Consider the following 20,990-nt stretch of genomic DNA (forward strand, 5'->3'; position numbering starts at 1 on the left):
GCTCATTTACGAGAAATCTGAAATGGACTTCAGTTAACTTGATACAAGTTTGTACAAAACTGCATCGATAAAATCTGTTTGGTTCACCTCATACTAAATGTCCAAAACAGATTACGACAATGAAGCTGCACCCTGCAATATTTCTATTTTTTTTTTCATTGAAATTTAGGCATATTTTATTACATTCCCCTAATAAAGTGATCGAGAGAAGTCACAAAAAAATAAACATTTATACAATATTGAGTTATCTAACAGACACATCACCGTTAACACTGCAGTATCATTGTATTTATTTAAATAAATCAAAGTGTACGAATATTACGTTGTCCTAAGTTTGGAAATTCCTGCCCTTTCTGAATGTGTTACCTAATCAATATGATGGGTAAAGGGCTATCAGACGGGGGTTGGGGGGTGGTCTCTGATAAAAGTGAGGCTGAGTATAAATTACATGGGCTGCAGCTTACAGACGCTGTATAGAAAAACAGACAAACAGACAGGATGAAGGTGCATCTGCTTTGTTTGACTGTCGTTCTTCTCTCCTCACCGCTCCTAACACTATGTGACCCACTGTGAGTATTTAAAACACTATTACCTTAAAGATTCATGTATTTCTGAGTATAACTAAACTTTATTCTTTTCAGATATGTCCTGTCGGCTCCAAATTTACTGAGGGTGGGTTCCTCAGAGAACGTGTTTGTGGAGGCTCAAGATTACGCTGGAGGCAACATAAATGTGAAGATCGTAGTGAAGAACCATCCACGCAAAAATCAGGACATCCTTTCTGAAACAGTGACCCTGACTGCGGACAACAATTACCAGCTCCTTACAAAAATTAAGGTGACACACTTTTACATCCTTGCTCATTATAAGCAAATGTGAAGAACCAGTGATTCATTACAAATCTGTTTGCAATGACACATCTCTGAAGTCTTTTGTTTAAAATTTGAATGCAAATTTTAAATGTGAAATTAGCAATGAGGTCTCTGAAAAACATGCTCTAAGTTTGCTGTTCATGATGTTTAGATACCCGATGATAAAAACCATTTCACTGACGATCCTCTGGAGAAGCAGTATGTCTATCTACAAGCTCATTTTCCTTCCAAAGTTTTGGAGAAAGTAGTCATGGTCTCGTTTCAGTCTGGATATATATTTGTACAAACAGACAAACCCATCTACACACCGGGTAGCACAGGTAAGATCACAAGAGTATAAAAACATACAATCAATTTGAATCTCCTTTTCAAGTTGAAAGATGATTTTTTTGTTTATAGTTAAATTTAAGATTCTCAAACTTTTTTTGCAGTACAATACCGGATTTTCTCTCTGACTCCAAACCTGAACCCACTTAGTCAATCTGGAATCTCAGTGGACATCATGGTACACATTGATTTAAATAACAATACACTGTTTTTTTTTCAGGCACAAATACACTTATTCCTTAAATGTAATCACTCAGTACTATTATAGTAATGCCTTTTTATGCACACCCATCTAAAATTTCTGAGACCTTTCATTGTGTTTTCAGAATCCACAAAACATCACAGTTTCAACAGAGAAGGTATTTCCAGCCCAAGGGATAAAGTCCGGAAAATATCAAATCCCAGAGGTTGCCAGGTGTGTATTAAATCCTCTTCAGCTTGAGACAATGGCTTTATGTAAATGTAGCTCCTCAATTTAACAGTTAACCGAAGCTGTAAACTACAGTAAATATGATCTCAGTTGTTAAATCAACTCTGTTCATGTTTTTTTTTTGTCTTTTGTTTTGATATTATGACATCTGACGTGTTTATGTTTAAAGTCCTGGGATCTGGAAGGTGGTCACACGGTACGCAAACACTCCACAGAAGACGTTCACTGCAGAGTTTGAAGTCAAAGAATATGGTGAGATGTGACGTAAGAAAACCAACGTGTTGTGCAACCATGAGATAACAAAAATTGTGTTGATCTATTTTCTCTGTGTGTTTTGGTTTATAGTGCTTCCAACTTTTGAAGTCATTTTAAGCCCCAGTAAGCCGTTCTTCTATGTTGGTGATGAAAGTCTATCAGTCGACATAACTGCAGAGTAAGATCCATTATTCTTACTTTGTTGAATTTTTACTTTGTGTAAACGTAAAGTGAAATATGCAAAATAATACTGTAATATGAGCAAAACCCCCCAAAAAATTGTCCTGACATTCCTACTTCTTTCCCAGCAAGCAATAGCCGTCATTTCACTGTCTAGGTTAACTACACCGTAAAAAAAAATTGCAGCATGAAGTTGCAAGTCAATTCCAGCTACTATTTTAAGTTTTGGCTTGTGAAAAGTTGACATAACTAATAAAATCCAGTTGAAATTGAAGTTAAAGTTACATGAAAATATATGTTGATTTGACAAAAATGCTGCATATTTTTACAGTGTATAGACCGGCTATGAGTAACCTATACTTCTAGCCAACATTAACTTGAATTTGGTCGAACTTGAATAACTTATGAGCTGTATGATATTAATTCATGAATGCAAAGTCATCAGTGATTACAAGGTTTCATTTATTTATTTCACTGACAGTCCATATGCCTAGATCTCTGGGGCTATAATATGTCTATTAGAAAAGTCGTTTAAACCTAAGACTGTTTTATTGGTTGAGATGGGGGCTTTTGTAGTAACAAAATGCAAAAACATTTCCCCCAAACAATAAAAATATTTTGGTTTTGGTTTTGGTTTCAATCTAGCCTTGTTTTTAAATATTCTTCAAAATCTTGTACACAATTTGTGCATCATATAGTAGCGTCCCATTTTGATTTAATTTAAAATTGAATCTCAAGGGACTTTTCAAATCTATACAGTACAATGGGCAGGACGTTTCATGTAATATAGTTTATCACTTGAGGAAAAGCTTATGAACGATCATTAAGAAATGAATGTTTTTTTTTAGATATTTGTTCGGGCAGAAGGTAAATGGACAAGCATTTGTGGTGTTTGGTGTGATGGATGGAGATATCAAAACAAGCATTGCTGCCTCTCTAAAAAGAGAATCGGTGAGCTTTATAGCCAAATGTGACCATACATGATTTTTTTATGATATAAAACACATTTAAATGCAAATACATTATACTGGAAACAAACACTGTCATCATGGATACATTTTCTCTGTCTCATATATGAATAGATAATAAATGGAAAGTGTAAAGTAGTTCTGACCAGGGAGATGATCCTTAAGACCTTTCCAAACATCGATCAGCTGGTTGGAAAGTCAATCTTTGTTTCAGTCAGTGTTTTAACAGAGACCGGTAAGAATCAACACACACACTGTATATCTGTATGAACATGTCTATGTGTGTGCTGTAGACATAAAGATGGGTGATCGTGTGTGTTTCAGGCAGTGAAATGGTAGAAGCACACAGGAGGGGCATTCAGATTGTGACGTCACCATACACCATCCACTTCAAGAGGACACCCCAGTTCTTCAAACCTGGGATGCCTTTTGATGTCTCGGTACAAAACTAGACGAGAAAGATGATATGTCTTGATAAGCACTTGAACATTGATTATAAATGTTACCAAGCTTTCAAGTTTTTGAAAGTGTTTTGTCTGGGTTTTTATGAAAGGTTTACGTGACAAATCCTGACCTGACACCTGCTGTAAATGTGCCAGTAGAGGTCAACCCTGGAGGGGCTGACCCTAAAGACGAAGTGGTCAGAGGTCAAACAAAAGCTAATGGCATAGCAAAAGTCACCATCAATTCACATGGAGAATCTTCAACACTGGAGATCACTGTAAGATCTGATTATTATTGCTGATCTAGTGCAGGGATTCAATTCATTCTAAAATTAAGTGAAAATTGATTGAAAATATGCATGTATACATATATTCTTTTTATCTATTTATAATTTTCTAGGTAAAGACAATAGACCCAACATTACAAGCTGAACAGCAGGCAGTGAAGAAAATGACAGCTCAGGCCTATAAACCCCAAACCAAGAACTACCTGCACGTTGGCATTGATGCAGCAGAGCTTGAAATTGATGATCAAATGAAAGTCAATCTGAACACAGGAAAAAGTCCAGGAGTCAAAGATCAAGATTACACATACATAGTAAGAGAAATAAGTTGTTATTTATGATGGTGCATAGTGTAATAAACGTTTGTTTCAACTGTTCCAGTCATGTGGCAAATACTGCAACATGCAAAAATCCACAGCTGATATAGATTTTTAAAATAAGGATGCATCAGTAATTTCCCCCACTATATCAAACATGCGTTCTGCACTACTAGGACTTCACAACATGATAAAAAGCACAACTATCAGTATCGGCAAATGCCACTCTACGTAATTGAAAATCAATATTGGCACAGCAATTTTGTATTGGTGCATCCAAAACTTTATTTTTATTCCGAGTTTTATTTTGACTGATCCGAAACATCTCACTACAACCATCTTATGACGATTTATCTTGTGACCCCACATCCCCATCTCGACCTCAAAATAAGAAATGGTCATCGTCATCTCCGTTGCTACAATTAGATTGTTGGTCGCAAGACCACTGGACCCTTGTTTGAAAAGCAGACTAGCTAGTGATAATTGGAAACGAATGATGAATGTTAAAAATGTATTGCTGAAACACAAAGACTGTGAACTATGTAGTACTGAATTGTGGAGTTACACTGTTAAACAGTTTCTCCACATTTCTGTGTTCAGGATTATTTGGGTGGGGCTAAAACAGTGGCTCGATGACGCAGTGGAGCCACCGAGCACGCCCCGCCCCTTAAACAATCGCAATCATGCATTCAGGTTGTAGCTGTATTTGAAATTTGAGAGAGACGGGAGCTTTATGTGAGTGGCCGTGGTTTTAGTGTCAACTGCGGCCCCAGCGTTTGAGAGAAGAGAATCCTGCCTGTTTTTCCAATATTTTGATAACTTATTTAATTTAATTGGCTTCTTTTTAATCATTCAATTTGTGTGGATGAGTGGTTAATTATATATTTTTTGTGGTGTGACAAACTGAAAACAAATTTAATATCTACTTTTTCAGATTCATTTCTTGTAATGTTTTAGACTAGATAAATGTATACGGTTATGTGCTGCTGTTGTTTTTTATTTTTATATTCCATTCGATCTAGAAATCTGGGTCTCAATTCAATCTTCCTGAAAAGTTAATATATTATACCAGAAGAAAAGCTTTATGTTTGAGATTATACTTCTTTACTAATCTGTTAATCTGTTATTTTCAGATCCTAAGTAAAGGGCAGATTGTGAAGGCAGGCAGGTTCAGGAGAAGAGGCCAATCTCTGGTGACTCTGTCTCTATCTGTAACCAAAGACATGGTGCCGTCCTTTCGCTTTGTGGCTTATTACCATGTGGGTTCAAATGAGGTGGTGTCTGATTCAGTCTGGGTTGATGTGAAGGACACGTGCATGGGAAAGGTAAAGTACACCATAACAAAAAATGACCAGGAACCATTTTATATTGATGCATTCACATACCTTTTAATGAAAGAAATCGAGACAGAAGTGTGCGTCTTCTTGAGGTTTAGTGCCAAAAAAGTTGTTTGCCAATTTAACACAACAATTCATCTTCCACATTCTTCATACTTTACCGTATCCCTTTTCTGAATTATTCTTATGTTCTGCCTTTTTGTCTCACATTCAACAGCTTGAACTTCGGGTAAAGAACAAGGCCAATACTTACAGCCCAGGTGATGAGTTCAGCTTGGAAATAACCGGAGACCCTGGGGCTAAAGTTGGACTGGTGGTGGTTGACAAGGCTGTGCATGTGCTCAACAAGAACAGATTAACTCAGTCTAAGGTTATAAATCTCGCTACGCCGTACAAACATCACATGAGTTTCACTGGCGTAAAGCTTTCTTAACCGGTCTGTTTGCTCTCTTTAGATCTGGGACGTCATTGAGAAACATGACACTGGTTGTACAGCAGGCAGTGGTAAAGACAGTATGGGGGTTTTCTATGATGCTGGTTTGATGTTTGAGTCCAACACTGGTGGAGGAACCAGCACCAGAACAAGTAATCTCTATTTTAATTTTTAAAACAAGTCCTTAAAAAAACCGTATGTTATTGATTTTGTATGTTATTGTCCTCTAGTGCCTGAATGTCCTGTCCCTTCAAGGAGAAGACGGAGATCTGAGGGTATTCTGCAGGTCACCACGACACTTGGTGAGGAGCTTGATAATTTTGCATACAGATTTAATCTGAAGTTAAAACATTTTGAGGGTTTTTTCCAGACAGGGTTTAGATTGAACCAGGACTAGGCATAAGTTATATTAGGACATTTAAGTAGTTTTTACAAAAAAAAAAACTTATCACCTCTCAAATATGGGTAGGTATCTTGAAAAACACAAAATTTTAAGCAAAAGCTGAGATTTTTTTGTGAAGGACTTTTGATAGAAATCAGATTCAGAGTGATTCTTAAAACATACATGGAGTTCTTACTCTTTCATGTGAGGCGTTGCTTCCAGGTTGTATAAATTGCGGAAGAGCGCCACCTGATGGATGATCTGGATTGCCGGAAATACTCGTCATTGACAGGGAAGCATTTTCTCCTAATTGACATGTTAACTCATCAATGGCGGGGAAATAGTTAAGGCAGCTCAAACATGCATTTTAGTCTGTGACTGGATAAGCCCTGTCTAGAAAACCATCTCTTTATTGTAAAATTCCTTGATTTACCTTGCAGTGTAAGTAAGAATGGATGTTCTGAGCATTGGCACATTTTGCCTTTATGTGCTTTACAGCTCCCAAATCCCTCTTATATCCAACTCATTATTTCTCAAACACAGTATTTCATGTTTCCCAAATGTATGTATCTTTGATGATTTTTTTTTTTCATTATTTGACTGACTATATTCCCCTATTTGTACATTTATGCATTTGCAGTGCTAATGTTTTTATCAGTACAGTACAGTGTGATCTCTGAGATTAAACCCACGACCTTATACACATTGCACTACTTACGAGTTACTGTACAGGAACACTTCTCATTGTTCTACTGTTGTGCTTTCAGCTAGTAAATACACTGGTGAGCAGAAGAAGTGCTGTGTGGATGGAATGAAGGAAAATAAACTCGGCTACACCTGTGAACGACGATCCACGTACATCATAGATGGACCAGAATGTGTTCAGGCTTTCCTGCACTGCTGTAACCAGATGAAAACCAGCAAAGAGAAAGCTGGAGATGAAGACTTGATTCTGGCTCGTAGTACGTATCCTAACGAATATTGTTAGCTGTTCCAAACTTTTTTGTCTCTAAGAAATGATTGTCTGAATTTAAGTGCACATAATTTGCCCGGTTTTAGAAGATGTAATGTTAAAGCCGGTCCACAGGGAGATGCTTTTAGCTTTATACATACAAATCTGCATTTTTTCCAGACGGATTTGAAGTTTTTTTAAACCGAGTCCCAGAGTGGATAAACTAAAACCGACACCCTTACGCCTTCATTTGTACAGCCAATCTGTATATTTGAGCCCTTTTCTCTCACAGATTATGGAAAATACACTGAGAAATTTAAAGTTTGTTTATCGTCTGCTATTTCGATCTGAATTGTAGGGTTGTGTTCACACACTGCCAACACACATTGATGTCCAAAATTTTTTTTGCATAATAGGTGCCCTTTAATATGCTTAGATTATTTTATTTATTTTCCTAAATATTCCCTCATATTATTTTCATCTGTTAACGTAGGTGATGAAGATGATGACTATTATACATCATCTGATGAGATTGTGTCACGGACACAGTTCCCTGAGAGTTGGCTTTGGGAGGAAGTAAATCTCCCCGCTTGCAAAGACAAAAACTGGTAAGTGGGAGTTTTAAGCATGGTTCATACTCGACACATGGAGCCTGTAATGACCCAAAGGACGATCGTGAAGTGGACGGTCATGTGCTAAGAAATTTTCAACACGGCGCTGCATCTGAAAATGAACTACTAATGCCGTGGTCACACTAGACCCCTGAGAAACCATATATGACATCACGCAAATTAATTGAAAACATTTCGGAAAAGGTCGCATATGCAAGTGTCGATTTTCTATTAGTCCTCACATGATATAAATTTGCAAGTCAGAGTTTGACAAATTTGAACTTCAGAATGAGCGAAATGCAAAAAGTCTAGTGTGACCGTGGCATTAGGGGCAAGAGTAGCAGGCACAAGTGTACAAACATCACTATGACCCATCCCTTTGAAACAAAATATATCCAAAACTTTAATGTTACAACAAAATTAAGAATTAATTTGCATATGTAACGGAGGGTAGCTAATGAATGACTACTAAACCTCACTCCAGACCTCAAGAGGTGCTCTAGTGACAGACGCTGGTTCAGCGGGTTTACTCTGTGCTATTCATCTCTATTTATCTCTACCTTAACTTGAACTTTAAAATGAAAGAAAATCAGCAACTGTGTTGTGTAAGATTTACTTTAAAAATTACTTTAATTGGTAACGCCTAAAAATTTACATTTTAACCTAAAATTTCTCACTTTAAAGTCGCCATTAAACGAAAGTAGCGATTGTCTTATTTTCCTGTGGCGATATCCAAGTGAAACGGCTTCTGAAATAAATAAAAGGTATGGCTGGACTTGAATTTGTCCAAGGAAAACAGATTTGATTGTTTGAAGTTGGGTCATGTTGCTATTTGCTAATCGCTGCGATCTTTTCCCGGTCCCCGCCCACCTGGCATACCATATGACCAGAAATAATGAGAGGTCATTTGAGGAGGGAAGGAGATTTTTTTGTTTTATTAAAGTTATTAGTGCACACAAATGTTTTGCTCACAGATGAGTCATTTGTAAAAAAACTACCACAATATTTCAAAACAGATTATTTTTTTTTATTGCGCCTTTTAGTTGAAAATGTTTAAATATTTGTTGTTACTAATTGAGGTAATTTTTTATTTTTATTTTCTTAAAGTGAGAAAATTATAGTTGAAAAAACTTCAGATTTTAGGCATTACCAATTAAAGTTATTTGAACAGAAGTTGATCCAACAGTTTGGACTTTAACTTGTTATTTTCTCCTATTCCAGTTTAACAACAACACTGACCAAAGAAAGAATCTACCTGAAAGAATCTATCACTACTTGGCAAATCTTAGGGGTCAGCCTGTCAGAAACAAATGGTAAGTTGAAGATTCAGAAAATCTCAAATGTATGATGTCTTATAAAAAGTTTTCGAGCTAAAATACCGCTTTTAACATTTTCATAATTTGTCTTTTTTCTTAAAGGTATCTGTGTGGCAGATCCTGAGGAGATGAAAGTTTTTAAGAATTTTTTTATCGACCTCAAGATGCCGTACTCAGCCGTTCGCAACGAGCAACTGGAAATCAAAGCCATTATTCACAATTACACCCCACAGAAGACAAAGGTAAATCTGTCTGTAGTATTTGAAGAGTTCAGATGCAAAAACCCTCTCAAAGTGCATTTTGTATAATACTTATGTTTAGTTTCTATAATTTCATTTTAATTGCAATGAAAAGGTTATGATAAAATGTCACTTTAGTCATTAGGGCCCAAAGGCCTACATCATAGGTGCGAAGCCCTATTTTATTTCTTAGAATTTCATTTGTTGTGTATGATTTCAAAAGACCAACAATAATGGAAGTAAATAAACAGCGACTTTTATTGCAGTTTGAGTTAAATCACTTCTCAACTTGGCTCACCTTTGTTTTCACAGCAGTTTTTTTTTTACCTGATGGGGGGGTTCTAGTGGACCAATCACAGCGCTTGCGGTCTGCATAGAACTGATGCGCTGTTAAAAAATTTGCGAGGCTTAATCATTTATTTTATTTTAACACACTGGGCATTTTGGGTCCCTTAACATGTTAAAAAATTCTTGATACTTGGCAGAAACGTCAGAGTCATCGGCCACTAGGACCGGGGCAAAGGCTGGCACATGGGCATGGCAGGGGGGCTCTGTAGCACCAACTGTAATGCAAAAAACAAATCTTGGTGCACAAAAACGCACATATGTAGTTCTCATTGAACCAAACAACTTTCGCCGTGACACCCATTAGCTCCGCCGGACAGGAACTCCTCCTAGGGGATTCATGCAATTGACACCAAACTTGGTCAACATTATGGCAAGACAATTGCGAACAGATATTTTGATATCTCGAATGCTGGGATTGCCACCAAATGTGGCTAACATAATGTTAAGACATTGAAGATGATAAATTGTGAATAGATTTTTTATATCTAGAACAATGTCACCATCGTGAGGCAAATCAGTGAAACAGGAAATGTCTCATATCTACTGCATACACTGAGTGATTTCAATCACATCTGAGACATAGTTTTGGTTAATATTGATGTAGTTATTGTAGGTCACAGATAAAGCGCCACCAACTGGCAACAGGCAACAACAGTGTGTCACTTAAAACTCATCCACTTACATTATATTTACCCACTTAATTGCACGAGCCCACCATGCATCATTTCCTGGGGCCACGATGTAGCAATGGCGGCATGGTGAGAGGGCCGGTCATCGCTGGTTGCAGCTATAGTTTCATTTGGCATTAACAAAATTGACTGCAAAACCCTCTTAATGCATACAAGTTTTGTTGGCAAAACCTTCTAAAAGCAATTCACTGGATATATTTTTTTATATTTTTAATATTTTTTGACAGAAACAGCGTTTAGTGCCTTTTTTGAAGAGCTATTCATTTCCATCCTTCCTTTTTCTTATTTGGCATTTTTCTTTGTAACTTATCAACACGGTGTGTCTTCCGATGCATTTTATAAGAATGATTTATACAGCAGGCTCAGTAAAAGACTGCTACTAAGTTTGCTCCAGATTTTGATCTAAATTCAGATCTGTCCACTCTCTCATTCTCAATAGGTGCGCGTGGAGTTTATGGAGACAGAAAGCGTTTGCAGTTCTGCTAGTAAAAAGCGTAAATACAGACAAGTGGTTGAAGTAGACGGTTCTTCTACAAGATCTGTTCCATTTGTGATTATTCCAATGGAGCTGGGCAATCACCAGATTGAGGTGAAAGCTGCAGCATATGATTCTGTCAACACTGATGGAGTGAGGAAGACCCTGAAGGTGGTGGTAAGTCTGATTGGGAATTCTGGGCATTTTAGCAAAGACATTTTTCTGTTTAATCTGTTGATTTGTTTACGTAATAATACATGTGGATCACAGGAACAAATTTTCAAATTACTGGTTGATGACTTTTTCTTTCTCCTTTAGTCTGAGGGTGTATTAGTAGAGCTGGTTGGGAAAAATGTGGAGCTTAATCCTTCTAAGTTGGGTAAGATTAATTTTAAATCACAGAAAGATTGTCGAATTTAATTTGGTCAAATAACGAAAATGCACTGAATATCAGTAGGGTTGTAATGTTATACCGGTATGACAGCCTATCGTGATTATTATAATATAAACATATGAATGATTTCCATTATTCCAAAGGGAATCTAGTTTCAACCGTGAATAATCAAAGTCATTTTAAGGAAGTTGTATCATTCTGCTGCCATGTTTGCATATCGCCATGTAGCTTTGTGTATCAGCCAAGGCGCATTCACAAAGGTACTGCTTCTTTGTTCAATGGTGTGTAGCACCAATGTTTAAGTGCATTATCGACACCTACTGTGTTGGAGTGGCTCTGTACTCTTTCACGAGAGTGCCGTAGGTGACGAGTGTGAGTTAGGTGTTGATAATGCACCTTAACGTTGGATGGCTTAAACAGTAGGGTGTTACAGTTAACATACAGTAACAGAAATATGATAATGCATATTTAAAATATGAAGTTGTTCATTTGAAAGATTAATTGAAAACACATGTAATAGACGTAACACCACTATCTCACATTAAGTGCACTACATTTCTTCAGTCATGCATCCCTCTTTACAGTAAATACATTACAGCATACTTGATTAAATGTGAGGACAGTCACAATGTGCACTCTCCGTTTACAAGACCTGCGTGACAGCTGAAGTAAATAAAGAATCAGCCAAATACATACAGCCAATCAAAAATATGTCATATCTTTGCAATTGTCTTGCACAATGTCTTATATGTCAATATGGTATATCACTTAAAATTTGCATTCTTTAAAGAGCACCTTTTCAAATGGTAAAAACAACAGTATTTTGTGTATTTAGTGTAATGCAATGTATTCGCGTGGTTTATAGTTAAATTAGTTTTTTCAAGCTGATTTTGAACAAAGCTTATCGTTCTGAAGGCCGCAATGTCCTCCGATTGGCCAGGTAACGAGTACGTTGCGTTTGGCCTAACCTCTGTCTTCAGCCGGAAATGTGACGTTCCTTACCATATTTGGAAGATCAGTTCCCAATGCAATACTGCCATTTACAACCTTATCAATATGAACCGAATCTAATCCAGAAAATGCAGATGAACAAATTGATCAATCAACTTGTTGGAAAAACATAACAGATTGATAAGGTAAGGATTACAAAAATATAAAACCATGTATGCTTAATAATTTGTAAAAATGACAAACAACAAGCGCTACTCTGCACTGCTCAAAACTTGCGTTTGAATCATGGTCTAGTCAGTAGTGAAGTCTTTAAATATGAAAACATAGACTGTGAGTCAGAAGTGGGCAGAATTATGATAATGACGGTCGTGTCCACGTCAACAGGCAGAGGAAGTAAACTTTTTGTTGTAGTCCAAGAAAAAGAGATTTAAGTGGGAGACATTAACTCGTATCATCGTTTACTTTGTGATTCGTACCTTTGCATATCGTGAACATGTACTAATACACACTTACACAAAAGGACATGTAAAACCGTGATTCGGATAATGGGTGCTCTTTAACATTTGCTTTTTGAATAATAAAACTTTGTACATAACATATTTGATTACACGGCTCATTACAATGCTTGATTCTGATTGGCTGCGACATGTGCAGGTTTGTTATTCCCAGATAACAACCGCTCAAAACTAATAACACACGGCTGCAAATAATTTTGACAGGTACGGTTTAATATTACACAAAAATGAAATATAAGTATGCCCTAATAACTTATATGACATTTATATTTACAAATTATTAAACCAAATATCGTGTTCTGTTTGTGTTATCTTATAACCGAAAGTAAACAGTTTTTCCTCGTGAAAGGTCTGCATTCATTAAAAATGAGCAAATAAAATATTTCAAATCAATATTTAATGTTCTTTACCTTACTAATGAGGTAAATAGCCATGTAAAAAGTGGGGTAATGTACAGGCAGCCACTCACTGGGCTTATTTCTGCAATAACAAGACATTATCCCTTGCATAACATATTCCTATTTCTTGTTACTCTTTGTAACAGGTGGAGAACAACATGAAGTTATACGAACTGATGCACCACCTGACCGGGTTCCAGACACACAAGCTAGCACTTTCATCAGTGTAACTGGTAATGATCAAACAAAGTAAAATAAACATTTAGTGATTAGCTAGTGGATAAGCTGTTTGCTTCCGTTGTTTAAGTAATGAAGAAAGCCTATACATCTGACACATTCCCCTTTCTTTGGGAAAATTTTTATATTGAATTAGCCTGATTTTTTAACCCATTCAGGCGAGGCGATCACTCAAACAGTCGAGCAGGCCATCGGTGGAGATTTCATGGGTCGACTTATTGTCCAGCCACATGGGTGTGGAGAGCAGACCATGATCTACATGACTCTTCCTCTCATTGCCACTCATTATCTGGACAGCACCAATCAGTGGCACACCGTCGGCATGGAGCGCCGTGATGAAGCCGTTAATCATGTCAACACAGGTCAGAAGAATACAAACAATTCAAACAATCTGACACAATACACATGTGTACAGTATACTTTTCTAATCTTTCTCGTTTTGATGTAAATGCTGCAAAATAAATCACTTTGTTGTTAAGGTTATCAGAGAGAGCTGAGTTACCGCAAAGCAGATGGTTCCTACGCTGCGTGGATAGACAGAGCCAGCAGCACATGGTAAAAATGACAGTTTAGAGAAATTTAGGTTGTATCTTAATGTGTTGTTTTCTGTATTGTGTGTTGAGCCTCGTGTGAACAGTTTTCCTGCATACATAACACACATTTTTGTTTTTTGTTAAAGGCTGACAGCATATGTTGCTAAAGTCTTTGCAATGGCCAATCACCTCATTGCTGTTGACGAAAACGTGCTCTGCAGCGCCCTCAAGTGGTTGGTGCTCAACAAACAATTACCAGACGGGTCTTTCAAAGAGGATGCACCTACGGTTCATGGGGAGATGGTTGTAAGTTAAAGTTTGCTTGGATATGTGGGGGACAAAACATTGTTACATGCACAAAAATGTAAAGAACGATAGATTCCCCATGAGCGCTTCCAAGTTTTATAGCACCCTGGTAATATTCTGATGTTTTTGTGGTTTGAATCAGGGTGATGTACGGGGCAAAGATGCTGAATCTTCTCTGACTGCGTTTGTTCTGATCGCCATGCAGGAGGGCAACGAAATCTGTGCCAAATCAGTCGGTGTACGTGCAGCTCTCGTTTTCAGAGTTGTCTTTTGTTTTGCGACTGTTTATGTTTCTCATTTCCTGATTTTGATGTCTTACACACGTCTCTATAGAGTCTTCATGACAGTATGAGAAAGGCGGTTAGCTTTTTGGAAAGTAAACTTGAAAAACTGAGCAATCCTTACGCTGTTGCTATGACGTCCTACGCCATGGCCAATGCAATGAAACTCAACGATGATTTGTTGATGAAGCATTCCACTAAACAAGAAGGTCAGTAAGCAACTCCTGCAGAACATCAATGTATACGTGTATATGTAAGGGATATTAAACTGGTCATTATTGCCACATAATATTTAATGTTGACATGTATACCAATGCTGACTACGTTGACATGTATACCAACAATGCGATTTTTTCCAATAATCAGAGTAAGGACTTAATCGCAGTAATATTAAGTTACATGACTCATAATAATTGCATTATGAAGGTGCATGTATCGGTGGCAAAACGGCAGCATGTATGCTTATATCGGCATTTAAAATTGTCAAACAGAGGGTTTTTTTTTTGAGTCCCCAGTGCTTCCATTAACCTCAAAAACATGAAAAAGAACAACCTGGTAACTTTGTTTTGGTAAACCATTCTCTCCAAGCATGTGAAAAATAGATCATTCAGATATTGCCTATTTTGTGACGTATGTAGCGAGTCTTATTACAATAATACCGCCCCTTAATCTGCACTATCCAGCCACAGCACTGCCATTTAGTGAAGAGAGAGAGAGAGAGAAATAATTGACAGCACAATTATGTTTTATTAAAAAAAAAACAATTGTGGCGATCAGTGTTTGCATTTCATCAGGTCATTTGCATTTTAATGGACACACTAAAAAACATGCAACCTACAAAGTGGCAATTTTAATATGCTAAAATGGTCGAGCAAAATTATGCAGTTATCATTTTAATGCATGTAATGGAAAAGTAATGTAACTAGTAGGGTAACTAATTCATGTTGGCTGTGAGTAATAATATTACTTTTGAAAGGAGTAACTAGTAGTGAGTTATATATAAAATTTTTGAGTAACTAGCCCAACACTGGAAATGACATTTCAACATAATCCTGTACGTGTTTTCTTTTTGTCTTTTAAACAGCCGGAACTGCTTGGATTGTCCCAGGACAACATCATCATTCTCTAGAGGCCACGGCGTATGCTGTGCTCGCTCTCGTAAAAGCAAAACAATACGACAAAGCGGGAGAAGCTGTGCACTGGCTGGCCAGACAACAAACTCACTATGGTGGTTCTGGCACCACACAGGTAAACTAACAACTTTTTATTTAACATTAATATACATTTCTATTTGTACAGTTCTGACACTACAGGCATAGTACAGATTTTTTTTTTAATTAATGCATTCTATCATTGGGTTAAAACTTTAAATCCTGCAGAAGATGTTAGTATTAAAACTAAAGCTGCTATTTTCAGATTTAAATTTAAATCATGAGTATTATTTCTCTCACTGTTCTGTTCTAGGCAACCATCATGGTATTCCAGGCAGTAGCTGAATATCGCACACAGGTAAAGAGCGATCAAAACTTCAATCTGAACGTGGAGCTGAGTGTGGCAGGAAGACGCAAACCAGTCACATGGACAATCAGTAAAGATAACGCACACGTCACACGTTCAGACAAGGTGAGAAGCCCGAAAAGAAGAATAAATCCGATAATTCAACAAATAAGAAATTTTAGTTTACGCCTATTTGTGCATTATTATGTGAGTGATTTTGAGAGTTTTGCTGTTCACATGGTTGTTTTGATCACTAGGTACTTTAAATAAGCCACTTTTTCTACTGCACATGTTATTGATTGGTTCATTCTAATAAAAACAATGGCAAACCAAACATGTGTTCACTCAACAGATTGACATAAATAAGAACTTCAATATAACTGCTAAGGGAACTGGAACGGCGACTCTATCTGTGAGTTTACTGTGCATGAGAGCTTATACAGACTAACATTTACACAAGTTTGTTAACTGAGTGTTCCTGTCGGTTTTTAGGTGCTTACCCTGTACTACGCCAAACCTGCTGAGAAGATTTCTGACTGCAAACACTTTGATCTAAGTGTTAAAATTGAACGAGAAAGTATTGGTAGGATTTTTTTTAACTGATAATGTTAAACTGAAACCCTGATGTTTTTACTTTATACTATGCATCTCAGTATTTAACAAAATATATTTTGTATTTAGTGAACTATCCAGGGGCTGAAGAAAGTTACAAGCTTACCTTGGAATTTTTGTAAGTTAACAGAATAGAGAATAACATTGAGAATGATTTATTTAATGTTCTGTATAGATCTGTATATAATACACCTGCTGATAAGACAAACATCTTTACAGCTACCAAAGTGAAACAAGAGATGCCACCATGAGTATACTGGATGTGGGCTTACTGACAGGTTTTAAAGTGGATGAAAGAGATCTCACAGAGGTACACTGTCATGAACAACTAAGAGTGTTTTCAGATCTGTAGATCAATTGCATTGTTTCGAAACCGGGGGTTAAATGTTGTAACTTCATCTTGGTTCGGTTCGCATTTATTCAGGTCTGAAAACACCCTAAAGCAGAGATTAAACTACTTTTTTCTAAAATCAAAACCTATTAGATGTATGCATTTGAAATGGTTTTGTACAGATTTTAAACAGGAGATAGAAATAAGTGTTTAATTGTGTCACATACTGACATTTTTCCACTTTCTTTCCCACAGTTGGCCACAGGGAAAGACCGATTCATTCAGAAATTTGAGATGAACAAAGAGCTCTCAGAGCGAGGGTCACTCATCCTCTACTTAGATAAGGTTAGAATTGTTTGTGTTATCAGTCAAAGGAAAACTTTAATTTGTTTTCATGTTTTATACTGGAGATGCATTGATTGCTCGGTCATAAATTAAAATCAAATGGTTTTAATCCTGACACGCCATTGGCAACTAGAAACTGTGTTGAGAATAGTCTAATGCTTGAAAAGCACAGTTTAACCATTTAATGAGTGTTTCCCCAATCATTATTATCTCGGGTCTTTAGTGACCCTATACACTTTTTTTTAACCATAAATTGATAATAAAAAATTTAGAAAAAATGCCAAAATGTAAAGTTAAATTGTTGATAAGACAGTGTGTTATGTCAAAATAACCATATAAAGTTGTAATTTTTAATGCTTTTATTGTCTGCCTCAATAGGTCTCTCGAACAGACAGAGAAAGAATTGCCTTCAGAATGCATAAGATGAATAAAGTGGGTTTGCTTCAACCTGCTGGAGTCACCATATATGAATATTATTCACCAGGTAAGATTTTGAGACCCAAACAACCCACACAGTCTTCTCTTTAACTAAACCCATGTGTTTTTTTGTAGACGCACGCTGTTCAAAGTATTACCATCCTGAAAAGGAAGATGGCGCTCTAAGCAGATTGTGTCTTGGAGATTTGTGCCAGTGTGCAGAAGGTAATGGACTTTTAATTTTATGCAGACACATATGTGCTATCCTAAAGCCAGAAACAACACAATGTTTACTGTGTAATGATACATCAGTCATGAAATGCCACCTCGTTCCCCCCATTTCCAGCCCCTTGACTGTCTTTACCATCTCAGAACTTCACTGTGACTGGGTGGACCATACTGATTATTTTACGGCTTAGTTTTAATTAATGATGTGTAAGCATGAAGTAAAAGATGAAGTATGTCTATGTAACTAAAAAATAGCATAGGAAATCCATTCTGCAGGAATCTTCAAAACGAATTTTTTTGTAAATAAATAGGGAAAATTACTTTGTATATTCAGTATCTATACTTTTAGGATATTTGGAACGTCCTGTGTTGGTAAATATTAATTACAATGAACTGAACATGTTCGTGTATGACAATTCAACATCTCTTTACACAGAAAACTGCAGTTATCAGAATAAAAACAAAGTTAAAGAAGAGGATCGTTTGGAGAAGGCTTGTGAAGCTGGCATGGATTATGGTAAACACATTCAATTCTGTGTGCTCTTTGTTTTTCAGCTGTTCTGCAAATGCAGTAAAAAGTTGACTTAAACCATTTACATTTTTATACCTGGTGTAGATAATGATGTTATGATATATGTTTTAAAGTTTATAAAGTCACAGTGGTGGCTATGAACCTCGCGAAACACTCAGACGTCTATAAAATGAAAGTGGAGCAGGTGTTAAAAGAAGGTACAGTTTATTATTCTTCTGTCCAAAGAAATATGTATCTTCTCTGAGCAATGCTACATGAAACGCATTGTTCATTTTTTCCATTTAAGTTCCACAGTACATTTGTTTGCTAAGTACTTTACTGTCCTGCAGGCACTGATGAAGGCGTTGAAGGAAAGGAAAGAGACTTCCTGGCTCATCCCAATTGCAGGAAATCTTTGGGATTCCAAGAAGGCAAGTCTTATCTCCTCATGGGCAAATCCACTGATCTGCCAAAGCTCGAGGCAAGGTAGGTGTCCACTGAATGTCTGTGTTTGTTTGTAAATATCAAGATTTGCTTGAGGTTTATGCAGGTAATATTATTAAAAGTTTATTTTTGGAAATTGTAAATAGTTAGGGCTGCACGATAACAATATGAGGTACAATAATGCTTTAAGTTTAAAATATCAATTCGAATAATAATGAAATATATTTCAAAAGCCAAAATTATATAAAAACATATGTTTCACTTTTTTTCTTTTTTTCTTTGTCTCACCAGTCTCTCTTCCATCTGCATTTACCTAAAACTTTGACTTTACTTAATAATATTAATACTTAAAAACGTTATGTAATTGCAAACTATTATGATATGCACATTTGCGCTGTTTGGGTCTTTCGGTATATCTTGCAGCTCTGGAAATAAGTATTGTGCTTTGTACATGCGCACACTCTCACAATGTCGCTTTGTGTTTGTCTTTGTGTTACTTTTGTTGTTTTTAGAATTCAGTACATCTTGGGTGAGCAGACCTGGATCGAGTACTGGCCCACAAGAACAGAGAGTCAAACAGAGGAGTATAGTGAGAGATACCTGGGCATCTCTGTACTCGCCAATAAACTCTTTAAAGAAGGATGCAGTACATAATTATGTGTTGTGTTTGGGTTTTTTTGTTTTGAAAAGTAAACTTGCAATTGCATTCTTACAGTATAAATGTTTAAAAATATTGTTTGTCAAAATACTTTGTATAATTTCTTCACTTTCTTTAAGATTCATTTAATAATAAAATGTTAATGTGTGGCTCTACTTAATTGCAGTGTGATGTACACTTCATTGCTTTGCAAAAACATTCAGACTATTAATTTCAGATTTTTAAATGACAAAAAATGTAATTAATAATGACACATTGTTTATGTCAGAACATCGTCTAGATAAAAACTTTTTAAAATGTTTTTAATAAAACAATACTCAGAAGATAGATGTGTAAATAAAGGAAATTTAGCAACTAGCTTGAAAAGAAATAAAATAAAATTAGCTTTGTTGCTTTATTTCTCTGGCTTACAAAAGCTAAATATGAATTAACCAAATGTGACGTTGCAGATGTCAACAGACCAATAAGATTACACATAGTGATGCGATAGCTCCACCCATTAAGACTGAAAGTTTGAAGGTTCTGACAGAAGAACGCCCCATTCAGACAGAGTAACAAGCAGTAGCGGAGCGATGCGATCTCATTCATTTTAATGAAACCTTGGCGACTTTCTGCGACACGAATAAAAGTGACTGTTGGCGACCATATGAGCGTGTCCAGTGATGCGAGACAGTTACAGCCTCGTTCAGACTCATGTATCACCCATCTCTTTCAATGAGGCATTTCTAGATCTGGTTGTCATAAACAAAGCAGTATCATCTACTCCAGTAACTGATGAGAGAAGGATGACGTGAACTCCACTGCTTCGCTCTCATTGGTATTCGCTCCCGATTATCGCTCGTCATTTGCATAAAGTTAAACTTTTCTTCTGCCTCATTCAGACAGCCACAAAGTAAATTTCCTGGTGTTAATTTAACAATGGTCATATGGGAACCACTGGCAGGGTATTAAAAGCAACTCTGAAGCAGTGTTAAAGTAAATTAAATAATTAATTGATAATTTAATTGATGATTATTTGATTATTGAAGACATCTGATGATAATCAGCAGAATCACTGAAGTACAAAAAACCTGTGACTTCCAGACACTGCCTTGGATAAAAATCAACTGAAAAATAATTAAATCTTTCTTTTAATTAACAAAACAGACTGATTTTATTTCTGTCATTTGTCTATATTTGTCTTAAAAAACAAACAAACAGATATTTACACTCACCTAAAGGATTATAGGAACACCTGTTCAATTTCTCATTAATGCAATTATCTAAGCAACCAATCACATGGCAGTTGTTTCAGTGCATTTAGGGGTGTGGTCCTGGTCAAGACAATCTCCTGAACTCCACACTGAATGTAAGAATGCGAAAGAAAGGTGATTTAAGCAATTTTGAGTGTGGCAGGGTTGTTTGTGCAAAACGGGCTGGTCTGAGTATTTCAAAATCTGCTCAGTTACTGGGATTTTCATGCACAACCATTTTT

General features: G+C 36.5%; 1 protein-coding gene across 2 annotated transcripts; it reads left to right on the forward strand.

Moving 5' to 3' along the window:
* Positions 1-410: 410 nt before the first annotated feature.
* LOC135752236 (complement C3-like) lies at positions 411-19,676 on the forward strand. 2 transcript variants are annotated; one of them, XM_065270654.2, is made up of 41 exons: positions 411-569; positions 642-837; positions 1,024-1,192; positions 1,304-1,377; positions 1,526-1,614; positions 1,799-1,881; positions 1,975-2,062; positions 2,913-3,015; positions 3,147-3,267; positions 3,357-3,472; positions 3,586-3,753; positions 3,876-4,073; positions 5,210-5,401; positions 5,631-5,783; positions 5,869-5,998; positions 6,077-6,148; positions 6,996-7,190; positions 7,674-7,788; positions 9,013-9,104; positions 9,210-9,349; positions 10,823-11,035; positions 11,177-11,237; positions 13,260-13,349; positions 13,512-13,715; positions 13,833-13,908; positions 14,033-14,192; positions 14,335-14,430; positions 14,526-14,682; positions 15,558-15,721; positions 15,938-16,096; positions 16,323-16,382; positions 16,463-16,553; positions 16,652-16,700; positions 16,802-16,892; positions 17,169-17,258; positions 17,637-17,742; positions 17,811-17,900; positions 18,340-18,420; positions 18,549-18,632; positions 18,765-18,900; positions 19,371-19,676. In XM_065270654.2, the coding sequence occupies exons 1-41, from the start codon at positions 499-501 to the stop codon at positions 19,510-19,512; spliced, it is 4,965 nt and encodes a 1,654-aa protein (XP_065126726.2). In that variant the 5' UTR covers positions 411-498; the 3' UTR covers positions 19,513-19,676. The 2 variants fall into 2 exon arrangements, with proteins under 2 accessions (XP_065126726.2, XP_065126728.2); XM_065270656.2 differs by having other exon boundaries at positions 13,263-13,349.
* The last annotated feature ends 1,314 nt before the right edge of the window (positions 19,677-20,990 follow it).

The sequence above is a fragment of the Paramisgurnus dabryanus genome, chromosome 4, assembly GCF_030506205.2.
Source record: "Paramisgurnus dabryanus chromosome 4, PD_genome_1.1, whole genome shotgun sequence".
NCBI classification, from domain to species: Eukaryota; Metazoa; Chordata; class Actinopteri; order Cypriniformes; family Cobitidae; genus Paramisgurnus; species Paramisgurnus dabryanus.